Source organism: Thermobia domestica, chromosome 16 (assembly GCF_964235325.1).
Source record: "Thermobia domestica chromosome 16, izTheDome1.hap1.1, whole genome shotgun sequence".
Taxonomy (NCBI): Eukaryota; Metazoa; Arthropoda; class Insecta; order Zygentoma; family Lepismatidae; genus Thermobia; species Thermobia domestica.
Window position 1 is genome coordinate 83,558,988 of NC_137469.1, and position 26,226 is coordinate 83,585,213.

The 26,226-nt window shown below is 36.9% G+C and overlaps 1 protein-coding gene across 3 annotated transcripts in view; it reads right to left on the reverse strand.

The window, feature by feature from the left end:
• The window catches only part of LOC145673205 (calcium-independent phospholipase A2-gamma-like), a 92,071-nt gene that overhangs the window by 16,311 nt on the left and 49,534 nt on the right, over nucleotides 1-26,226 (reverse strand). For 2 of the 3 annotated variants that reach the window (XM_081742681.1, XM_081742684.1), the window contains exons 6-7: nucleotides 25,226-25,431; nucleotides 23,497-23,688 (exon numbers count right to left, since the gene is read on the reverse strand). In XM_081742681.1, the coding sequence (XP_081598807.1) occupies nucleotides 23,497-23,688; nucleotides 25,226-25,431 (398 nt within the window). Of the gene's footprint in view, nucleotides 1-1,432; nucleotides 10,633-15,569; nucleotides 15,778-23,496; nucleotides 23,689-25,225; nucleotides 25,432-26,226 lie in introns of those variants that run through there. The other variant, XM_081742682.1, reaches the window with a different exon arrangement.

The following is a 26,226-nucleotide window of genomic DNA, read 5'->3' on the forward strand; positions in this document are numbered from 1 at the left end:
TGCAAAATGATAGGTACAGGCAAATTAATGGTGTGGTATGGTCTATGGGGCACCAATTAAATGGTCCATTCATCATTCCTCGTACCCTCATTGCTGAACGGTATTTGGATATCCTCCCTTCCATATTGTCCGAGGATGGTACATTTCCACTCTTTTTCCAGCAGGATGGTGCCCCTCCGCATTATGGATTACAGGTCCGTACCTGTCTGGATGAACAATTTCCTGGACGTTGGATTGGGCGCCGTGGTCCCATTGAATGGCCAGCACGATCACCAGATCTGACGTCTTTGGATTTTTATCTGTGGGGTCATCTGAAGGCAAAGGTATAAGTCGAAAAGATCCAGGATCTTGAACACCTGGAAGAACGCATATTTGCAGCCTGTGCCGATATTTCACCAGAAACTCTTTTGAGGGTCATGGACACTTGGGTTGAATGACTTACCTTGTGCATAACTCGGGATGGGGGCCACGTAGAGCACGTGCTCCGCCATGCGTGACAGGTAAAATTAGCAATTTGAAATGCCTGTAACGTTTGAACAAATTAAGATATCAACAAACCGATTTCATCATTGTGTTTGTCTTTAAATTCTAGCCTAAAATGATGTGCCGCATGACCATGTTCCCATTTAAACATCTTGACGTGAATTCAAGATGGCGGCTTTTAAGATGACCGCCATCTTGTTCACCATCACAATCCGACTTTCCCCTCGGCCTACTATATTACTACATGGTTGTTGTTCACTATTTTCCACGAACACGGATTTGACAAGGGGTGGTAAGAGACTTATGGCCCACCCTGTACATCGAATCCATACTCTGGGGTCCGGTGCACAGAACTTTTATGTGGTGTGTGTGTGTGGCTGTGTAAGGAATCACTCCAATAAACTTTTAGGTTTATTAAAAGACCACTTATCCAAATCAACCCTTCATATGACAGATTATAATATGTATTTATCTTACAACTATATTATGGGAAAAGAACTGGTAGAAATATAGCAGGTGGTAACCTGTGGACAAAAGGTAACTTTAGACTTTACCTGTACACACAAGGTGTTCACGGAAGGCAAACCATAATAAGTACTTCAGGAAATGCATTCAACTCGGACTCATTACATTTCAACTAAGTAAGCCTAACCTTAATAATAACTGAGTATTTATTTATCTCCTATAGTACGAACATTAATTGTTTAAAAAAGTCAGTGGAAATTCATCCGCCATCTTCTATCATTATCCATGTTTTTTTATCAATTTTTTATATTAAAATTACTACATTACAAAGCTATTATTATTTTAAAAACCCAGCTATATAGGTGACCGGGATCTCGATCTGAATCTGAAGATATAAAACCAATGAAGGTTAAAAATAAAACGTTGTAATGGAACGCCTAAGGTAAAATCTTACCAAATGGGCAATCACTCACGAAAACGACAATTAAAAAAAACGACACATTTATTTACAAGCACTTGTTTGATCAACTTTGTGACAACACTATAAGTAAATATACAATTACAATAATTCAACTTCATACGCTTAACAATAAATATTTTGTAAAAAACTGCAAAATAACAGAACTTGACTAGCTACGATTTCATCTTATATGAAACAATGCAACAATGAAACGTACATTACATACGGGAACGTTTACATTAGTATTACTTTTAATAAATAATCATCTACTTACAATATTGTTGAACAATAACTATATCAAAGACAATTTCATTTGAAACTCGTTATAATTAAAAAGTTCAATACTGACAAGTATTGCTGCCCCATTTATATATATCTAGCGCAAAAATCGGCAAACGATTACACATTTTTTTTTCTTTCTTTTTTGGGGTTCTTATTTCAACTTGAAAACCTTATCATAAATTTCGCACGGTAAGCTTGAACTGCTGCTGATGTGGTCAATCTTTAATAAGAAATGAACGCACAACATTTGGTTGTACACTGCTTGTGATCATATTAGTGACTTTTTTTTTTTTTAATACGCATTTTTGAAGCATAGCACTATTACTCTGACACATTCACGCTTTCTGCGATTAATTATATTCTGGTTATTGCATGACTGTCGCCACATAAAATATTAATAACAAAACTATCGTCACTAATGTTTCCGCAATTTTACCGCGTAAGATATATATTAACGTTATGTTACAGAAAGCTGTATATTAAACTATATACAAGCAATGTTTTGGTGTCAGTTCCGTGTAGCTTCTACGCTACACAATACAATTCCTTCTCAACGACGTTATTTACGAATCCCTGGTATCCTAACCTTAACTTTCCAATATATATGTGAACTGTACTACAAGAGTGCGCCATCACCACAAAGAACTGAATGATGAGATAAAAATTAATTATTACAGTTCAAAAGTCATTCGTAGGGCTACACGGAACTGCTGTCACTTTTAATTTCAGCAGAACATTTTCTTTTAGGCAAGACAATATGCTGAGAATTGAAACAAAGGCTTCATACATTGAAGGCTATACAGCTTCATCATACAAATACACACAACAGAAGAGGTCCTATGCTGATACTACAGGACATTAATTTTGTATTTTTATAAATAAATTATATTATTTCCTTTTGACACAATACAAATGTGTAAGGGATAATGTTCTTAAAAATGTAAACTCTTATCATTAGCTGAGAAAAATCGAACTCTATTCTAGTAGTATATTCCCTATACAAAATAAATGTCAGCAGCTCTTTGTACTTAAAACTCAAGAAATAAGTATCCAAGAAAAGCTGACCTGTTGCTGGTAGCTTTCTGTAGACTACAATACCAGGGTTCGATTTCATATCAGTCCTGTGTTCAAATTTTCCTGCTTACCCAAAAGTAATTTACACTGAATCGTCATTGATTTCCTAATACATTATGCAACAAACAAATGCACTTCACAATTTAAACATCTGTAACATATGAAACAAATAGTTATTACACTATAAAGAACATAATAAACCGATACATGATTCGATTTATATACATTCAATATGTACAAATTATTATATCACAGAGTTACCACTAATCATAACATGTAAAGTGAATACTTGCAACAACTAAGGTTACAAAAATGAAAGCTTGAAGTGCAAGTATTTAAGTTATGAATGATCCAAATTCAAAGTCAATTGTATATAATTACTTGTAATAGCATCATACACAACACTTTTATTATTAAAGTTGACCTATAATCAATTACTGTTATTTTACACAATATTATGAATAATTAAGACACACAATCGGACAGTGACTAATAGTGTTACAGAAAGCAGAACACATACTGAAAGTATGACCAATTCAATCCATGTACTTATCCCCAATATTAGTGGATTACTACGTAGGGAGATGAGAATGGAACTTATATATGAAACAAACGACAGTACTTAGCAGTTTCGTCAATACCAGACAAACGTTTTCATCTAATCACTTCAATGACATTATCACGCGACAGTTATTATTGCTAAGCGAAAAAACACAAGGAAATTAATACAATATTCCGAGCATCGAACATCTTTGCACACATGATCACAAGAACATTTTAGAATATTTTTCCTCCTGAAATAGGACATTTACAGATTTTCTTCGCACTGCATTAAATCCACTGTGTTGGATTCTTTTTACTAATTCTTCATATGCTAGTAGTTTACCTACTTTGAGCTAACTTCCTTGTCCTTATTCCCTTCATAATGTTAGCTACATATTTGTCTCGAAATGATTTAGTGGAAACTTTTCCTAACCGGTTTTAGCGGAACTGCAAGTACAATATTCTAGACCAGTTAAGGCTATGATCCCTTTCCATTTCCTTAATAATTCAATCGTAACGTCAGGGTAACTTCCGATAAGAAAAATTAGTTTAATATCAGGCCACATGAATTTATCCGATCGCATTAACTTCCAAATTTACCCGATTCGGCTGCAGGCCGGGGTCACCAGGAAGGGGATGATTCCGAGACATGTAAAAATAATCCAAAATGATCGATATTAGTGTCAAATCCATAGTTTTCGCGGTCGCTGAGATCAATGGTGACACTTCCATTAGCGATGACTTTCAAATTCAGCTACCATTGTATGCGGGCCGGGGGTCACCTGCGGGGGGATTACCGAGACATGACCAATATTAATGTCAAATCCATAGTTTTCATGGTCGCTGAGATGAATGGTAATACTCCCACAGGCGTTGACTTCTAAATACATAGAGCTGGGGGCACAGGCGCTTCTCAGGGGGAGTTTACCGGGATATTTAAAATAGTAGAAAATAACATTTTTTTTTTTCCTTTCGTTGTCCAGTTTGTTTACATACTGTAGATATTTTATCTGACCCATGCGAAGAATGTGTATTTCAGCTAGTATTACATAAAAGTGCTTACTGAGGAAAATCTGTAGTCATCCTCTTTCTGTAATAGATGTCAACGAGAGTTTACTTTTGTTGATTGACTCATTTCATATTTAACGTCCCGTTCAGTACCAATGCTGTATGAGACATGAATTCTACAGCTTACCGAACACGGATCTCCTACCCCGAAGGCGCGTACACTAACCATATGGTCACAAGGGAGATTTAATTTACTTTTGTGTCCGTGTTACTGTTTTAATCACTTTCTGGTAACTTCCATTACGTGATTTCTTGTGTTAGAAATCGTCATTTGATTGACAGACATCACAAAAATATGTAACTCTCAGAGGGTTACCGAAGCGAGCTAAAATTGAAAATAAGACAAAACCATATCACGCAAACACAAATTAAATACGTAAGGAGAGGAAGTCATTCTGTACGCTTCTTGAGTCCTCATCTTTTGTTGGTGCTTTGAATTGGGGGGAGGGGGTAGCGTCTCTTTCACCACCGAGGGCTATACGAGACGTGGATCTACAGTTTAATGAGAGATCCGAACATGGTGATTCGATAACCTAACTAGGTCAGTATTCTGCAATTACTGGCAGGTTCAGTTACCGCAACTGAGAAGCCTCCACGGTCTTCCGTTAACCTCTTCGTCTTCACGTACGATTTTTCGCTTTTGATATCGTCCATCAATTATAGTCTTCTTTGGCGCCTCCCTCTCTTTCCTGCCACCATACCCTCTAGCACGTTCCTCATGATACAGTTCCTTCTTAGCCAATGTCCCAACCAGTTTCTCTTCCTCTTCTCAATAAAACCTAAACCTGTTCTTTTCTCCCCCACCATTTCTAACATCCTCTCAACTGTTTTCCGCTCTACCCAGCTAATTCTCTCCATTCTTCTTCACACACACATTTCGAAAGCTTTCACTCGTTTTTCGTCGTTTTTGCGAAATGTCCATTTTTCTGCTCTTTACAATAAAATACTCCACACGAAGCATTTTATGAGTTTTTTCTCACCTCTTTATCCAAGTTCCCACAAAACAGATTTTTCTTCCTCCTGAAGGCTTCTTTCTCCATTCCTATTCTTGCTTTTATTTCACGTTCGCACTTCCTATTATCATGAAAAATACTATCCAGGTGTCGAAAACTAGTTACCTGTTCTATTTTCTCTCCTCCTATTTCTATACGCGCACATAAGGCACTCATATTTTCTGCACCATCTATTTTCTCTTTTATTTTTCTCGTCCCTGTATTCGAAAGCTTATTCAGTTCTTCTAATTTCTATTTCCGTAATAATGTTATGTCTTACAGAAGGCTGTTCAAGATATGATGAAACAAGTTTGCTGTGGCGTCATGGTGAGTCAAATGCATGCAGGGCTGAACCCCTGAATTGTGAGTGAGGCGAGGCCTGCTGTATGAACAGTCAGCAGGAGAGTGCGATAGTTGCAAGTATGGTAGATTACTAGAAGAGCTACATTTGTGGACTTTCCAAGGCGCACAGGAGTCTGTTTGCGATAGTTAAAGAGTGTAAGGAGCTTGGTTTGGAAATCAGTAAAGCCAACGTGCGACGTGTAATCAACCAACGTGTCGCATTACCGCCAGAAGAACGAGGACGCCCCAGAAACAAGACGCAAAACCGATCTTAGCCGGTGTGCCCAGCTGACACAGTGCGTGGCATTCGCTGTGAAGTGATGAAGGAGAACCCCCAACTCAATGGACTTTAACCAGACGACACGGCATCTCCATCTGCACTGTCCACATCATCATTCATCGTAACCTGGGATTGGAGGTGTGACAAACCGCGCAGACATGGTCTGACAGATCGGCACATCCAAGAAAGGTTCGTCAACGCCAGGAAACTGTACGAACGGTACTTCGCAGGTGACAAGTGACAGTGGGTCGTCACCCTGGAAGGGTCGCTGCGACTGGACAATACAAATGAGGCACCAACCATTTCCTACCGAACCAAGGGCAGTGTGATCACATCACAGTGGGTCCACCAATGCAAGGAAAACTTTCTACGCGGTTTCATAGTGGTTGATCGGATCAGTCGGGTGCACTCCTTGTGTGGGTGCCGTTCAATGTGAAGGTCAATGTGGCCCACTTCAGGGAGTATGTTATAGACTGTTATCTATGTGGCCCCACATCCCTCGAGTGTACGGCCTGGAAAGCATGACGTCTCCATCCATATGAATAAGGCTTCCAGCCACATTGCCGTCTTCACTGGCCTTCTACAAACAGAGAGAGACTGAATTGGGTATCACGGTGATTCCATTCTCGTATGTTCCTGACAAGTTCCTAGATACATCACCTATGGATTTCTGTAGTTTTGGAAATCTCTCTGGAAATTTCACTCTAAAGCGACTTGAAAGGCTGTTCCTCTATATATCCTCCAGTGAAAAATCCGGTGCAAAGCCATCGTCCCGAGTCCGTGAGTGTCACATCGAGCACAATCGATGGTGGAGGTAGGACATCTCTACCCAGGTAAGTACTTTATATCATTTGATCTTATCTTGAACAACTTTCTGAATTTCTAATATAATCAAAAATGAACAAAATTTTAGCTGGCACGGTGTTGTGTTTAACAATTGATGTGGTAATTATTAGTATACGGGACAATTAGCTCAGATATGAATGTGAAGACAACATTAATAGTGACGAAGTTCTAGTGTTGTCAGATTGCAATTCATGAAAAGCGAATGAATATCAGATTTTGTATCAAGCTCGGTAAGCCATTTTTTAAGACATGTGCCCTGCTACATCAAATCGTACGGGAAGAAGCAATTTCGCGAATCAAAGTTCACGAGTGCCGCTGCGATTCCACTAAAGATAATCAACATCTAGAAAGAAAAAGATTACAAGAAATAAATGATTGCCAGAGTTTATGACTTGGTATCACGAAACTGCCAATTACTACTACTTTTGAGTTTGAGTGTTTTACGTTCTTAGTCAACATCCTGGTTATGAAGAATGGAAACTACTATTAACATGGATTCCGAACTACAAACAGAGCTCAAATTCGGTGCAGCTGGTGGGTACACAGACTATCATACATGATCAATCCCCCCAGAATAGGTCATTCTTTACCACACTATATCGCCAAGAGAAGCTGTCAGAATTTCGCTTTAGCTGAAGAAATCAAGACATACACGGGAAGCACCCCCTGAAGGTGGCGTTGAAATATGGCCTGTAGAACTGTTTGGACAAGTAGTATGCATGCAGGCAGAAGTGTGTCACTGTGTAAAGTCATTACTTTGAAGATGGTATGTAAAATCTTCTATTTAATTTCCAATAAAATTTTTAAAGAAATTTGGTTTGATGTACTGTAGAAAATTAGTTAAGATACCTGCGTGTTATTTAAGCTCTTTTACTCGAGTTTCATCAGACGAGAAAGGATGAAATACAAATAAAAAGAAATTTTAAATAAGTTACTGAAGAATATAACGTTCAAAGCAATACTGACATAGAGCATACAGGGGTTGGAAAGAATAATGTGAATAGCTCAAAAAACTAGTAAAAAGCACACTAGTATAAGGGTACGACCACATTTTCCGGCCAAAACAGTTTGGATCTAACGAAGACTGATGCAGATGATTAATCGTGGTTAATGGAATGCTGTACCACTCTTTCTACTAAACACTCCAGTTCCTTTACAGATTATGACGACAGAGGAAAATGAGACCGCACACTGTTTCGTAAAATAAACCATAATGGCTCGATGATGTTGAGATCCGAGATGTAAAACACACGGGAGGTATGAAAGTTCTTGTTCTTGCTCCGTAAACCATGCTGGGACCGTCCTAGTCGTGAGACAGGGAGCCGAATCATCTTCATAGATGCCTTCCTAGCACGAAACACCTTTTGACCCATGGGAAGAATTGGTCTTTTAAATTTTGCTCCTAGGACTTGGCAGTCATTGTTCCACACAATACTACAATCGACCCTACAGAAAACCACGATATAGCCGTGTACACTGTCACAGAACTACTCCAATGCTTCACGGTTGGCTTCGGAGCGTACACTTCAGACCGTTTTCGGCACAAGAAATAATGTGAATATCCAAAGTTCGACACGTTACCACTACATACTTTCAGTCTCCATGTCTGTTTCTCTAACAACAAATATAACTGTTTTCTGTGTGTGATGCCATTATTAACAAGTATTTTATCTTAAGTCGATTTCTGTATTAATTACATAAAAGTTGCTTGTAGAACAGCTCACAGAAATATACTGCATGCTCATTTGTTACCTCGTGTACTATTTCAAAAATCCATAAATAATAGTGAACTGATGTCACCTTCGTTTTGTACAGATAAATCGAATCTCACGGCTCACCATCTGATGTCGACCCTCGAGAGTTTTCATTTTAATTTTTTATTGCCACTTGCTTAGTGAGCCTTTTCTTTTTTTCTCTCTCTCTTTTCTCACCAGATAAAATCTAATACGGTGAAGTAAATATTATCAAGCTTTTTTTTTTCATACTAGGACTTGTTATATCACCACTTGATTTTATCCGTAAAAATACTGAATTTCAATTTAAACAAAATTATTACTGATACAAACAGTAAGTTTGAATGCAGCTGTAAATATGCAACTACCCTTGGTATTCAAATAAAAACTTTTTCTCATTCAGTATGACGAGCTATGTGGAGTTTAACTTTCATTTTCTCCATGGGATCTGTGCCCCTCCCCAACAGTTTACCGGAGTCCGGTCATGTACTCTAACTTAGAACAGATTGCACGTTTCCTTAGCAAATACGAAGACTAATAATCTAGTCATGAAAGCTTTAAATTTAGTTTGGCTTCGCATATACTCTCGCCAGGGATCGAACCTTTGATCATATATAGAGAAAGCACGCACTACGCTAGTAACTCACCATCATTTCTGAGTCACTGACTTATAGTTTTTGGCAAATTATCCTCCAAAAACAATGGTTGTTGTAGAAAAAGGTACTTTCAAATTCTTAATTCACTTTATTACACGTTTTCTCGTAATTGTATACCAATTCTACCATATCTTCAATTCTTATCTACTTTGTCTGGGAAAAGAAAGTCTCGTCCATTGATTTTAATCAAATCTTCATTAAAATTATTTCGTGAAAATTTTAATACGTCCACATTCTACATTTGATGGCTCATAACTCGAAAGCCAAGAGCCAGAAGAATATATATAGTCTTTTATTGATTTTCAGTTTCAGACTTAAATCTTTGGCTATGAAACAAATATTACTAAAACTGAATACTGAGGCACGAAGAAAAATTCTCATTAGTGCACTAGTGTATCCAGAAGATTAGCGTGCGCGGCCCTAGGTGCGACTTCCATTGATACAATTTTCGATTTTGGGCCAGCATCGTGAAGTTGCTTGGGAGCTACTTCAATTTAATAGTAGTAGATGTGATCTATTGTTCAGATTTTACCGAACACTCGTCACACGACATTCCACTACTTTATTATAAATGCATACCAAAAGCATCAAGCTTGTCTTCGTATTTTGCCGTGGCATTGAACCTAGATTTCCCAACATTTCATTCATGTCATAATTAAACAACCATGTATGCCCGATCCCAGCATCATTCACTATATCTGGGACTTTGTACTGTACTGATTTAATGACTGCGCAAAACTTTCCTTGTGTTACTTATTATTTCACCATTTGTATCATAGTCTTCATTAACCAACATAGCTTGCGGGATTCATAACTAAATAAATTAATGGTGCTATTCTATCATTTACGTGATGTACACGAGGACTAATGCCATGCATAATGATGAAATTCGACCACACAGCGATCGATGTACCACTGCAAAATCCCACTCAGTGAGACATTAATTGGCAAGCTTTTCTATATATATTTTACTGAAATGGGAAGAATAACATGCTTCAAATAAGTACAACGCGAAAAATCTGGCTACGCGAAAAATCTATTATTTGCAACAGTAAGATCAATGGTGGCTGTTTTACAAACAACTTTCATGGTAACTGTTTTCCTTTCTAAGTACTGTACATGTATTTATTGAAGCATCTACAATTCTAGCTTTAGACCCAACCGAAAGAATAATACATATGACGAAGCCATTCTTTGCTTTGCTGCACTGGCGTTTTTTGTTGTGTTAATGCCTCGGCGCATTGTCTAAATTTTTCCTCATTCCTTCGTACATATACCGCAGCTAACTCCTCCAAACTCTGGAATTTCTCTGGCCTGATCTCGTCCATCACAACATTCTCTGTTAAATGTGGGTTGAATCTATAGTAGACATTACGTGGTAGAAGATCACTTAACATTATGTGCACACCTGAAACGAAATAAGGTATGAAGTAGTAGTAACATTCAGTAGAGTTTACAGAACTTTCACAGTACGCTAGATCAGCTTACTACGTTACCAAGATTTACCTTTACAATCATAGGTAAAAGAAAACCATGTAACATCATCCAGAAAATGTACCAGTTTTAGTATTATGAATGAATAACGACAGAAAGGGGAAGTTTTACATCAACGTAACTTGAACTACTAGTTTATGTGATCCTGCCACAGTCAAGCACTTATCGTAACGTATCTTATCGCCAAGTTTCAGTGATGTATCTTCGGCATTGAAGCACTTAAAACACCTCTTGCTTCCTTCAACTTGCTTTATTCAAAAATTGTTTTATACATATAAGTACAGTGAATAAAAAATTCGACCCAACTTTCTCCTTTAAAAGTAACTAAATACCGGGTAACACCGTTTCTGGCCTCCGTTCTGCTTCGAAGTGACTCCACGAGGCATTGTACGTATGCTACACCAAAATGAATTTACTCGCTCATGTAGTTCTGCAAAATACATGGACGCCTGCTATTAGGAGCCATGGTGTATGTGTGGTTGAGCGCTCACTTCTTAGCATGGAATGCCTGGTTCGATCCCAACTTGCGCCAAATGGGCTTTGTGGTGGATAAACACTGTGCGCATGGGTTCTCCCGTTTGCTTCCACTTTCTTCATGCCACCACTATCATCCATCTGATCATCAGAGTCTCCTTTAGCGTCGGCGGATAATCGCGGGATATTACACAAACAAAACCATTTTCTGCGTTTCATTCGACGTTCCAAATAGTCACTCAGATTTTCAACTACATTTTAAACCTGGGAGTTTGCAAGTGAGATCAGGCTTTAAGCCCTATGAATACGGCAATGGTCATCTTGGAAGATGGGATAGTGAAATGAAATGAAGTTTCTAGTTTAATGTCCTACGATAATGCACCAAATCTAAAGGAGACTGATGAAGGTAATGAATCAAATGGTGAGAATGAAGAAAGTGTCAGGAAATGGAAATATCCCAAGAAAACCCAATGTGGTATTTGTCTCCCACGAAGGAGGTAGGATGGTATACGACTCATTTTTATATATACAGGGTGTTCGGGAACAACCTCAATATCTTTTAGGGGAGTGATTCCTGACACCAAAAGAAAACAAAAAGAATAGACCAACCAGGGTTCGGAAGTGCCTCCTATCGGCTCTATAGCCAGTCAAAAATTTGTTGGAAAAATGTGAAAAACAGTAATAACTCGAGAATGGAATGTGAGATAGAAATCTGATAAAAATGGAGATTTACTATTTTTAGTCATAGATGTCATCAATGCACAATTAGATGTGCTGTGGCGGCGAAAGGGAAACACTACAGAAATTATTAAATTCCTTAGGTATTGCACGAAAAGTGAAGTCAGAAAGTATTCATTAAAGGCAGAAAAAGCACTCATCCATGAGGGGCTACATGAGGCCCAAATTCTGGATACAGATTAGTCTTCACACATAAAATAAGTCGGCACATTCAGAAGAAGGTGTACCGAGGTAACACTAAAGAACTGTGGGAAATGATTCCTTACATGAAAGAATGAAAAAAATATACATCATCATAGGTGCACAAATGAGTCAATTCATAGCTGTAGCCTGCTAAAAACTTGACGGAACGATGCCTGAAAAGCAGTCGAGAAAGAAGGTGCTGGATCAAGGTCGGGTAAAAAAAGCTTCGCAATTACTTTCATCCCTAGATTCCACTAATGTGTCAATAAATGTATAACAGGGGCGGCGCAAGGGTTAATCTCAAAGACAAGGAGGACATTTATGAGGTCTCCTACTAACAAGGTTAAATCCAAAACAATTAACATTGAAGTGTTTCGAATAAAAATATTTACTAATAGTGTGAGTAAGTAGAGAGACAACGACTGGAGATGGACATTAGTGATAAATCGATATGGTGTATGTATGTAACAAATTATTATGGTAGGTGGTACGATGGTTCAAGTGTCAAAGTTGGTCCGTGGGTTTCCTACTTCGATCATAGAAATTTGTGGTGAACAATATTCTGTCTATGGGTTTTCTCGGAGCTCTTCCATATTCTCCCATATTTTTATTCTAATTATTTCGTGGTCATTCACTTTCACCAATCTTGTCTTATTTTGACTAAAGGATATAAGCGCAGAGCGGTAAATTTTGTTTCATTTTTTAAAATTATTTGACGAAACAGACTGAAGGAAGAAAAATAAATGTGAATGTGCGATGTATGCAACACGAAAGTAGGCACGTGAAAATTCATAGAACAGTCTTCGCCCAGATTAGGTACGTACTACTGCATATGTATGTGGTAGGACATAGTGGTAAAAATGTTGCAGGAAGTACATTGCAGGACTGTGCAGGTATCTAATGGCCCGTATGTATCCCTGTGGTCTTATCCTTCATATTGCTGCCTCGGATTGTATGTAGTTGTGTATTCTCATAGATAGATTAATTTAGCCTACGTATTATTTTAGGCTTTTGGTGTTTAGTAATTTGGTTTTCTATTCCATACAAAACATATAGAATACACCTGTTTAGTTTCCACTTTACATTGTATTGGATTGGTGAGACAAATGTCTAGTTTGTATTTTGTGATACACCACCCTATGTAACGCAACCACTGGATGGGCCGAGGTCATGCCTACAGATTTCACTTCTTAAATGTTCAGAGAACAGGTAAGATGCCCATAACTCAGGAAGCAGTGTGTTGTTGAAAAAGCCTGCATACAGTTATATTATGGAGAACACATAACTGCTAGTCAGTTTTCTTTACGAGTTCAAACTGGAACATTCCGTACATCTGCTATGGTGGTGAATGGTGAACGAATGCACAATACATCCTTGGTTTCTGAAATTATGTCGCTGACAACACTGACAAATGAGCTCTATGGACACAGACAGCATTCTCCTGATAAGCTCTCAGAACCACCGTGGAAACAGGCCCTCGGAAAACTGTTCTTGCAATCGCAGACGAGTTAGGCGTTTACCATACCACTGTTGTCGGCTCTGACAATCGCCAAGGCGGAAGTTATACCTTCAGGATGCCACATGAATTACACCAGCTAATAAGGATCCCGGTTTGGGGTGTGATTTTTTTTTTTTTTTTTTTTTTTTTTTTTTTTTTTTTTTTTTTTTTTGTTTAATGTATAGAATAACCGGAGATTTATGCATCGGGTGCTCACTTCTGATGAAAAAGTCGATCGGTTACGACAATCAAAACCGTTGATCAACGAACGGGTTTCCCAAAACCACCACTTTCCCCGAAGATGTTAATGCTGATGCGGAACGTTACAGTGCAGAATATCATTAATGCATAGCAAGCTGTTCACAATTCTTTAGCAATGATCACCAATGGCGGTCCTTTGGAAGAAGAACAAGAATTTCCTTCTCCTCTTTGAGGTTAACGCTTGCGATGCCCGTTCAACATTCACTGGTTCATAACTAGAAGCTGGGGATGAAAATAATTGCTACACCCTTTTACCCGACTTTGATCCGACACTTCGTTCTCGAACTACGGTTCTTTCTAGTATCATTCCGTCAAATTTTCGGCGAACTACACCTATGAATTGACGCATTGGTTCACCCATAATTCTATATATTCTTTTTTTTTACATATCCTCGTGTAGGGAATTCTTTCCCGAAGTCCTTGGTGTTATCTCCAATCATTCTCTTCTGTATTTGCTAGTCTTAAATGTAGAGACTCATCTTCATCCAAAATTTGTTTCTCATATGGCCTATGATGAAGGGTTGCTCTTTCTGCCTTTACCTTTCATAGAATATTCAAGGAACTTTCTAACTGCTTTAAGACCACCCCTGCGCTGTCCTACACAATATCCAATTGTGCATTAATGACATCTACGACTAAAAATAATGAATGTCCATTTTTATGTGACTTCGATTCGACATTGTATTCTCAAGTTAAAGTTATTTTCGCATTTTTCCGACAAGTTTTCGACTGATCACAGAGCAGATAGAAGGGATTTCTGCTCTCAGATTGGTCTATAATTTTTGTCCTATTTTGATGTCAGGTATCACCTCCCAAAAGGTGTCAAAATTGTTTTCAAACGTCCTGTATAATTTATTCCACCCCAAGTCGTACAAACGTGGTGGGTGATCCTAAGCAAACGAAACAATATTGCTACTTTGTAAGAAGCATGCTATGGGGTACACATCTTACAGCCATACCTGGTTCCCATTTTCAGCAAACTTTCCAAAGTTGATGAAAACGGACAGTACATTTTTTTAAATGAATTAAAGTCAAAAATGCACGTGAATACAGCAACATATCATAAAATAAGGTAGGTGCCTATATTTCTAGGATAACTGCGCAGAGAAACTACAGGATGCATGTGGATAAACTACATGATGTAAAATTTACCTTAATGAATTTTCTATTATTTATTTCTAATTCTAACACGGGTACTACCTTCTGCATGATTCTCGTACTTACTTAATGGCATTTTAATTACAATCGAAAAAAAAAAAAAGTTGGGGATATAAGTTCACTGGATTTTGCTTTCGTGTTTCAAGAAAGTACACGGCACTAGAACAATTATTTTTACAAGAAAGTAAACTGAAGAAATAATAAACACTTCTGACCAGAGTATATACACTTGTTTATTAAAAACTAAATTCCAGTGTAACAGTTTCAACAACGTAACGTTGTCTTCATCAGACACCAACTCCAACATCAGAGTTGGTGTCTGATGAAGACAACGTTACGTTGTTGAAACTGTTACACTGGAATTTAGTTTTTAATAAACAAGTGTATATACTCTGGTCAGAAGTGTTTATTATTTCTTTAGTGAGCTCCAGAGTCGTGATGGATAGAGTTGAAAGTAAACTGGTTTCGAGATACTACAATACGGAATGAATTTAGAACATAACTGATATTCTATCAAAGAAATAATTGTAATGATTTACCTTCTGTATCTGTAGCACTATCAAGTATCTTAAAAAACCTATTTTTCCAAGATAGGTTATCAGCAGCTACTTGGTCCGGGTCCAACTTCACAGGATGGTATTTTCCAGTACCAAATGACACAACACACTGAACTGGATTATTTGGCCACAAAAGTCTCGCTTCATGAATGGCCACAGCTGTAGGGTTGTTTACTAAAATGCCTCCATCCTAGAAGAAAAAATATGAACTATGAACAGTATCAAATATTATATATATATATATATATATATATTGAAGAAAACTGATATCACAAACACAAAAATAGCACAAGCAATATTACAAATGCAGGAATGCCAAAGTACTTAACTTCAACGCAGAAAAGCGTTAGTTAAATATAGCAACTTATCATGTTTATAAACGGGTATGTGGAGAAAGTACCGAGAGAGGACTATATGTATACGCCACTAAACAAATAAAAAGAATATGTAAGGAGACTGGAATACTGACTTTTAAATAGATCAAAATAAATTACGGGGTAATATGAAGCTGATCTCAGAGACGGATAATAACTCCTGCATTGGTAGGATATAGAATCAATTAGCTGACTTTTGTCTCTGTGGTGATGATCTTCCGCCATACTAATGCCATACATTAGTTAGTGCGACGTTATACATAAAACATCTCTCGTAATGTAAACAAATTATGGCTATGTTTTTGTAAATGCTACTTCATTGTTGTTTGTATAAGTTTAGAGGTGCTTTTCAGCATCGAGAATATGAAACGTACACTTACAGTTTAAGGTGAACCCGATCCACCGTAATTCGTTCAAATTTCAATGTTCTCCCACAGGGAATCGAACCCGAGATCCCATGTACTAAGGGTGGGCGCGACAGCCACTGGACCAACAGAGAAGGATAAAAGCTACTTCACGTTGCGTTTGTTTTGCGATATGTTCGACTTATTTACAACAATGCACATACGCTGTCTGTAAACTATGGGTATGATATGAAGATCATCTGTCCCTATCAAACAAATATACTGCTATAGCCATGGAATCCAAACGTGATTTGTAACTTCATGCTTGTAAAAACAATACAGGAATCGACAAAGAAAATTCATTTAATCAAATATTTAATCTGAACACAAAATTACGTATTATAGACGGTTGATCGAGATGGATACCGGAATGAAGGTCTATAACATCAGAACAGTTGGCTAGTATGGTCAAGCGGTTTAAAGCATTGAGTTCAAACCCCAGTGAGAGCATGAATATTGCGTATTGTTTTTTCACCATTAATTTAATTATTGTTCATTCTACTATAGCCTACAAGACAATCGTGAGACGTAAAAGAGTAAATAATGCCCTCCTCGCTGCACTAGTGGCCAGCAGGTACGTCTTTAGTACAAGGAGTTCCAAGTTCGATTCCCGGAGAGAGAACCTTGACATTTGAACGCATTACTGTGGTTCGGACTTCTTGAACTGTAGGTCCGTATCTCACATGAGTGGGGGAAAATCATGACGACATAATTAACATTTTGGTCAACATTGAGATTAGTTCATAATTGACAATTACACAGAAGAAAGTTAGTGTAGCAGAGATTAAAGCAAAATAATATTTGCCACAAACCTAATTGATTATAATTGGAGTTTTCTTAAATTTGTGAAATTTAGAATTTAATTGGAGTTTTTTTTCAACTTTAAACTAGTTTCTCCTTGGAAACACGGTTTATGCACTTATACCTTACGATTTTAACCCATTCATAAAGCCTCGGTGCTAAAAGGGACGCTGAAGTCCAATCATTAGAAAATAAGTCGACTCCTCTACATTTGAGGATGAGCCGTTGCCAGGTTCTAAGAAGGAAGCTATTCAGTGTTACAAAAGCAGATCAACGAGAGAGAACTATATCACTTGCTACATTATTTATAACACAGAAACAAAGCACACAGTACTATATCAATGTCAATTAAAGAAATACTAAGAACTATTTTTAAACTCTACATCTGTCTAATGTTTCACTTTACCAGAAGACTATAAAATTACAAGTATTAGATTGGTAATGAACGTGTCTCTTTGTGGCACTGATTAAAATATTTTTAAGCTTTACCTACTTCCGAAAACAGTACCAATTAGGCACATAGTCTGTAAGTAAAATGTAACATTAACCAAATGGAGCGATCTGAGTGTACATTTTCTTGATGCAGAAAGGAAATAATTTCAAATTATTGGAGAGGGAGTACTCGAATTGATCCATTACTTCTGGTTATTGGCAAAAGGGATATACATTTGTTTACCACTGTACAACTTGTCAAACAATTTGCCCGTCTTTCGAAACGATTACAGGACATACATCAGTCAAATTGGAATATGAAATTATACCAAGAACTCGATTCCATGAACACTGTAGAGCATTGACGACGTCACTAAAATCGAGGATTCTGTCACGAAGATCATATCTAGAAATCTTTATTGCCATGACAAACAGTCAATATTTTACATTAACGTATGCAACTGCTAAAGCATAAGCATTAAGTTGGTTTATGAGAAAATCAGAGTTTTTATTTATTCAACAATTTAATGTTACATAGCACATTTTATTCTATTTTCGCGTCAAGTCCAATCAAAACTTAAGTACAGGTACTAAGAAATTTACCTTGTGTAGAGTCAATCACGAAAGATGGTCAAAACAAGGTGTCTAGCACTGTTTCATGTAAACCTGCTTGACATGTATGTCTCACCGTTCTGAGTTATTACCAAACACACACACACTTGGAAAAGATTTGTTCGTTTCTTCTTACGAAAAAATTTAATTAAGAAATGATAAGTATTTTATATTTTCATCATTGCTGCGTTCTATATTGTCTTTACTCATTACTAATGCATAATTGCTTTATAACAGATTTTCCTGATACAGCACAAGAAATAAGATAAATGCTAACTGCAGGAAGACCAAGTAAGCGCCTAAAGTGATACGATAAAATATTAGACACAAACATACACTGGATGTTTCCTATTCTTCTGCTGTTTAAGTTTAGTGAACGTGGGGAAGTAGTGTGATTGTATAAATACAACCATGGGGCGTAGAGGATACCTCACCGTTTGGTAACTAAATCACTACTTCTCAAATTAATACCTCTGTACCAGCAAAGCTAACAGTAACAAAGAACGTGTGACTTCCGAAGAGGCATCAGCCTTTCACAAATACTCAGGGCTAAAAAATATGGACAAAAATAGTAACACCGCAAAAAATACTGTGTCAAATGATTGACTTAAATTATAAAAAATATTTTAAAAAATAGGAAAAGGGTACACTATGTGGTTTAATACTCGCCGACTAGTGCTAATATAGTTAACATACTGCCACTTGGTAATGAACAGAATGTTAGCATTTTACTGTGGACGAATGACAGTATCAGCTAGTCTGACCAATAGAACTCTCAGCTATTTCAAGCAGATCAAGTAGAGAAAAACGCATGACGCAAATGATTCATAGTGTCATGCAAAGTTGGTAATCAAAATGGCATGGAATTTTTCCGTGTTTCATTTTGCAAAAACCCTAATAAAATTGGACTGTTTACGTTGACTAGTGTAGAGTCCTGTTCCCTAGTGATGATGATTATATATATCAAAATAATGCAATTCAGCATTGCGAACAGATTATACGAACTACTGATTCGCTTCAAAATTTGATTTCTGAATAATCCTTGGACTTTTGGCTCTCTCCTACAGTCGAAGGGCAAACGTTTTACTCCTATTTTTGTCATTCGTGATTAAGACTGTTACAGCTGAGTGTGAAAAGATTATTCAGAGATAAATAAACGAAATCTGTAATACTCCTAAGCATCCACTGAACAAGTTCAATGAACTATTTATTTCGTGAGAAATAATGTGCAAACTCACTCCATGTCTTGCACAAGCCTTCTCTAAAGACAATTGCACTATGGATGTTCATTAATTGTACACTAGAGTGTAACTTCCTTAACACTATAGCATGTCAGGTAAGCAAGCAAAAGAATCAGAGGTCCTATTTTTAGCTAATGTGTCTAATATATTATCATATCCGTTTAATCAGTAACATTACTAATTAGCCCCAAACTACTATACTATTTAAGCACCACACAAAAACATTATGCGAAGTACGAAACATACCTTTCATGCATTTTACCGAAGTTCTCGAAGAATTCCACTATCAAAGCAATCCAAACCACACACAATTTCTATAAGATGTATTCTTGCAATTCAGAGTTTCTCTTTCTTAGGATCCAGTTTCGAGAAATCCATACGCTATGCATATCTCAATAAATTATTTAGTTATTCCGTTAGGTATAAAATTGCATACGTGCGATATATATTTAAAACTGGGCCATTCTGTTTCAAGATTTTATGTATTACGACAGTTGGAACTATATTTACGATAAGCACTACATTAATATAGGTATAATGAACTCCCTCTTTTAGAGTATAGCCTCTACATTTTTGTCATCTTCAATGTATTAAACAAATTCCGCTTTAAGAACAATACCTTTGTGTCTCAAATTTTTGTGATTTACCTATACGATTTCACTGTTTTCTGACACTTTCTTCGACATCTAAAAATTGCTAAACTGGATGCATTGTTCAAATTCCTCCTTTCCTCCGGAATTCTTCGAGAAAAGAGTGGATACCTTACTTCTCAAAAACTATAGTAAAAATTTAGCTTTTTGAAAGAAAAAATACTTGTATTTTATAGTTATGTTTATTATTAGTCTTAGATCATTATTCTTTCTGTAAGTAAAATAGTAATAAAATTCCAGATAACTGTTTAGACCTTCCCACTACTTAAACAAGACAGTCTTCTTAGAAAAAGTATGATTCACGAATTAAATGCTACCTACTGGATGTAAAAACTTTGTACATCATCTGTGCTGATATTGGAATAATTTCTAGATAATTCTAAAAATGTACTTTTATGTTGGTTGCAGAAATTAATATATTCTAAAGTGACAAGCAGGTAGGTCATATATTTTATATATATATATATATATATATATATATATATAGCGTGATTTAAAATGATGTGAACGATTACAACTCCCTATAACTTTTTTTTATTAATCATTCAAATAGCTTTAAATCTTACAGTTAAATGCTAAAACTCTCCAAGTTTTTGTGATAAAAAAATGAAAATAGTACATCACAAATGTTCTATGTGAGCCCCCTTTGTTACCCTGCATACATCCATTCGGTATTCCAATTCCACCCAGACCCATTTCAACATGTTTGCATCAACAGTTTGCACTGCAGCAGTGATGCGCTCTTTCAGTTCATTCACATCTTGGGGTAAAGGGGGTTTGTAGATAATGTCTTTTAGATGTCCCCACAGAAGAAAAATCGCAGGAGGTTAAGTCCGGTGATCTTGGTGGCCAACGTAGAAGCTAATGATCATTTTTACCTGAATGCCCAATCCAGCGGTGTGGCAGTCTGTTGTTGAGGAAATTTCTGACATTGTGATGAAAGTGACATGGAGCTCCATCCAATTGATAGATGAAGTTTGCACTGTCATGTTCGAGCTGTGGCATAAGCCACGTAGTAAGCATTTGTACAAATGTTTGCCCAGTCACAGTTCCTTCGTCAAAGAAGTACGGACCATAAACTTTTGAAGATGAAATTGCACAAAACACATTCGTCTTCGGTGAATTACGCACAATTTCACAGATTTGGTGAGGCTTCTCAGTTCCCCAAATGCGAACATTTTGTTTATTCACTCTTCCTGTCACATGGAACGTAGCCTCATCACTGAAACAGTTTGCCCAAAAAATCATCATCAACACTGCAGAACTCTTGAAATGACTCACAAAAAGTCTTGCGACACGTGTGATCATTAGGTGTTAAGTGTTGTAACAACTGAACTCGATACGGATGCATCTTTAAATGTTTACGCACTACACGCCAAACAGTTGTTTGAGGCATTTGAAGCTCTTTGCTAACTCTCCTTGTTGACTTTTGTGGGCTGCGCTGAAAACTGGTTCGAACCCTTTCGACATCTGCCTCGGAAGTGGACGTCTTACCGGGCGATTTTTCTTTACAAATACATCCCGTTCTGTTGAATTTGTCATACCACTTACGTATGGAGTTCTTTGATGGTGAATCTTTACGAAATTTTGTGCGGAACTCGCGCTGAATACTAACAACAGACCAACAAACGTAAAACTGTAAAACGAAAAATGCTCTCTGCACAACAGGTAGCCATCTTGGAACTAATCACTCTGCCACCTAGCGGATAAATTTTAAACTACTACGCTCGTTCCAAACAAAACTTGAGATAATATTAAAAGTATTTCCATAGAGATTTCATTGTTGGTAGAGTATTATCACAACTGCACGACTTCTGAGATGGAATGGTCCATGTGTTCGGCCGCCATCAAATACCTCGAGGTCTCGTGTCTTATCCATCCTGTATTTCACTGTTGCTCATACAGCCCATACGAGGTCTGATGTCCTCACTCTTACGTACCACGCCCTCATATTACGTTCACCGGGACGACCACAGCGCCATTTCCTCAGAACGGCAGCTGTCTCTAATTCATTTGCTCATTATATATATATATATATATATATATATATATATATATATATATATATATATATATATATATAGATATATATATATATATAAGGTATTCGGTGAAGAAGTGCATATATTTTGGGATGTGTTAGGTGAGGTCATACTAAGCCAAAAAGTTTATATGAACATATGGTCTATTCACCCTGTTTTTCTACGATAGAGAAGGGTCAGGTAACTGCGTATAGTGCATCCTGCAGTTGATGTAAAGACGAAAATTATCTCTCATTCGAAAGGTACTGAAGTAAGCTTTCCGACGGTGTACAGATTATTGCAAGTATGTCTAAAGGAGGGAAGCAACAAAAGGAAAATTTCCTTTTTTTTTTTTTTTTAAACAATTATCGCTGTTATTGAGTAGAAACACTGTCACTAGGGGAAAAAAAAGGCTACTACACTCTATGTCGAAGATGATGCTGAAGATTCACACTGTTGGCATGAACAGATAATAAAACAAATTTGTGTCTTTCACAGCTACTTACATACTTAATAAGCGTACATTAAAGTATATTCCGATCATTACTGGGGAACAAATAGATCTTGACTTACTGGGGAGAAAATAAGTTTCCAACATATAAAAATTGTCAATAATAATCTTTACTAGGTACTAACTATCCTTGTTGCTATGAAAAGACAAAGTTTAACAATCTTTGTCCTCAAATTCCAGATTACATACAGTTTTCCTAATTTCCCATTTGCCATCTGTTACACAGTGAGGACTCCATTTTAGCACCTTTCCAGTAGCCGTAGCTTTCTCCCATACAGTAGCAGTTTCCACAAGAAAAAAGTACTATACATTTTGAAAATTCATTTTTGCTACTGGAAAAAGAAACAGTGGACTTACAGTGATATTTGTTATGTGGAGTTTGAGAATATCAAACGAAATTCTGAGACAACACACTTTCGTACGATAAATGTGACAAATCTTAGCCAACATACCCTGTGGATGTTTCCTTGAAACTATGTTCCATAAAATACAAAATTTTGGAAGTATTTCCTCTTCCGTGTCATTACGTGATATAACGATTAATAATATTTTTATGTTTTGCAACTAGCTGCGCTTTTATAAGAATGAAAACCATATGAGTGGATCATCTCACTCGGTAAATGTTAAAAGATACTGAAACTGTTAAAGGAATGCAACTATTCTACAGGTGGTTAAATGAACAAGTGGTTGACACACATGCTTTCTATGTGCGTGGTCCGGAGTTAGCTTTCCGATGAGGCTACTATTCTCGGATATAATCCGAGTAGTGGTCCAGACCTAAGTTTGTACTGCAAATCCTCTGTGGTGCTGAAAAGAAACACTGTACAGGATAGTTGTGAATATTTTTACTTTTTTAAACTAACCTGATGAAGATAATCCCCAGTTCTGAATTCATCAAAATACGACGGAGCAGCTGCCGATGCCCTCACTGCCTCCCACAACTGGTATTTGTTGGAGCCTATGTATTGAGACTGCACTTTGTATGGCAATGAGTAACTTCGAAATACATGCGCCATTACTTGAGATTGATTCACAACAGTTGACACTGCTGCCAGCTGGAAAAATACAATGAAGAAAATTCTGTAAAAATCGATATGTACAGTTACAATCGCAACCAATATTTTATCGTATTAATAGACATCCTGTTAATTCTGTAATCTCCTAGTGTCAATATTTCTATTGGTTAATTTCAGAAAACAGCCTACTTTATTATCGAAAAGAAATTACTTTCTAAGATCACTCTATACATTATTTTTGAACAGCATAGGAATTTTGGTTGCAATTCTACAGAATCTATAATTCTTGTAAATTGAATACAGATCTTCTAAACTATGTATCAAGATTTCATACTTGGAAACTTAACTGCACAACAAATATAACAAATATACAGGATATCCAAAAATTTACTGATCATTATTGTTTTAAAAATATTTTCAATACATAAATTGAAAGCTAAAGAAAGTAATTATGAAATATGGGATGTAAGAAGAAATGGGCAATGATTAGGGACACCAACCATAGAAAACTGGCATGATGTATGAAGTACTGAAAATTATGGGGCAAAGATCAAGAATTGGATTTGGAATGAAAGTAGAGTAAATGTGAGATGGTTACAGAAAGTTAATCCACATTCACAGTTGGTGGACAGCATGTATGTTCCATTTCTTTTAGTAACAAAGGAGTTTCAAGATGAACGGTAAATACTAGTGAAAACTGGTAAGATTGTACTAAATTCAAATTCAAATTATAAATGAATGAAATGGTGGAATGAAGAAAGTGGGAGAAAACGAAAAAACCCTGAGAAAACCCACGCACACAGTGTTTGTCCACCATGATGTTCACTTGGCTTGAGCGGGGATCGAACCAGGAACCCCAAATACCAGAGGTGAACGCTCTACCACTCAGGCACCGCGGCCGGAGTAGTAGAGGAGATCGGAGGTGGTGTCAAAACCAAGACAACTTGCTTTGTAGCCTAAATTTTATTTAATTTCAGAACTTTTTTGCAGTTCTTAAAAGCATCATCGAGGCATAATTGAAGTTCAATTATGCCATTTCGAATAAAAAATTATGTTCGCCCGAAAATTTCATGGATGCCACCTTCGCCCTAAAGCTCGGCTGTAGGTGTCCCTATTAGTAATGCATTAGCAGTAACAAGAATAAATGAAACTCTTAATTCTGAATGGCTAGTATCATCAAGATCTTAAAAAGAATTGCTTCTCCGTTTTAACTGATCTCTAATTCTACACGCAAAGTCATACCCAGTTGCTACAGGTTATTCTTACTTCTCTAAGGTCCAACTGTGCATACATTATTAAATTATATGAAAACATGGTATTTCTTCATGAATTATATTTTGTAATTCTACAATTATGTTCCATATTTTTAACTTACGTGAATAGATTTTCCTGTGAGCCATCGGAGATACAGCACAGCAGCCAATGTGAGTAGCATTGTAACCCAGAGAACTAGGTTTGATTTCTGCAGGAGCTAATGTAGTTTAGATCCTATCTATCATATAGTCTTGGTGCTAAAAAAGGACTTCAAACCTCCATCAAACCACCTCAAAAGCTTGAACACAGCGATAACACTTACCTTTGGACACTCTGGATCCCTCGCTGTTTTCGTCAACCGGACTTCCCCAATATATTGTTTAAGTAACTTCTCCCACATGTTTGTATCGTAATAGGAATGAGTCCACACTAAATTACTTGTCCCCCAGAAGCGACTTTGGGTAAAAATTTTCGTGCTTATTTCTTTATACATAGTAGAGCACTGTTCCAAATTTGTCTTATGAGGCCCTGTAAATAAAGAATATATATATGAACAAACTTAAAACAAAACACTGCGTAATTCAATATTAATGTTATCAGCACATCCTCTTAAATATTATTTTTATCGCGCCAAATGCTGCAAATTTAGAAGATTGCATATACTATAGTTTTCAGATACTGTATTTTTGTTTGAATATGTAGTAAGAATTACTGCCTTTAGCATGATTGATACACCTAACTTCCTCCCCACCTAACCTTTCTTCCAGTCACTTTTCAAACGCTTGTTTTTCTGGAGGGGGGAAGAGGCGGCGGCACTGTTTTGTAAGGTCAAAGTTTCTGCTTCATACAGCATAATGCTCGTCAAGAAACTTTTTCTGGTATTTTTTTCTTAATTCAGTATCCCACAAACTCTTTCCTTCACGATGGACATTTCTTTCATAGTTTCTTCCTGTTTTTATTTCCATTTTACATTTCAGATTTTCACTATTACTACTATTATCTAGTGTTATCTACATAGAAAGATGGAAAGAATACGTGGAAGACTTATATGAGAGTAGGGAGAGACCGTGTAGCCTAAATGTTGAAGTAGAAAATGAAGTAGGCGAGGATGATAAAGGATTTAGTATTCTTCGGGATGAGTTTGAAAAGGCTATATCCGAGATTAGGAATGGAAAGACAACCGGGATAGATAATATATCAATCGAATTCATTAAAAATATAGGAGACAAGGGAAAGAAAGAATTGTTCCGACTATGCAATGAAATACATGAGACAGGGGAGTGGTCAAAAGATTTCCTGAAGACTATCATGATACCGATGGCT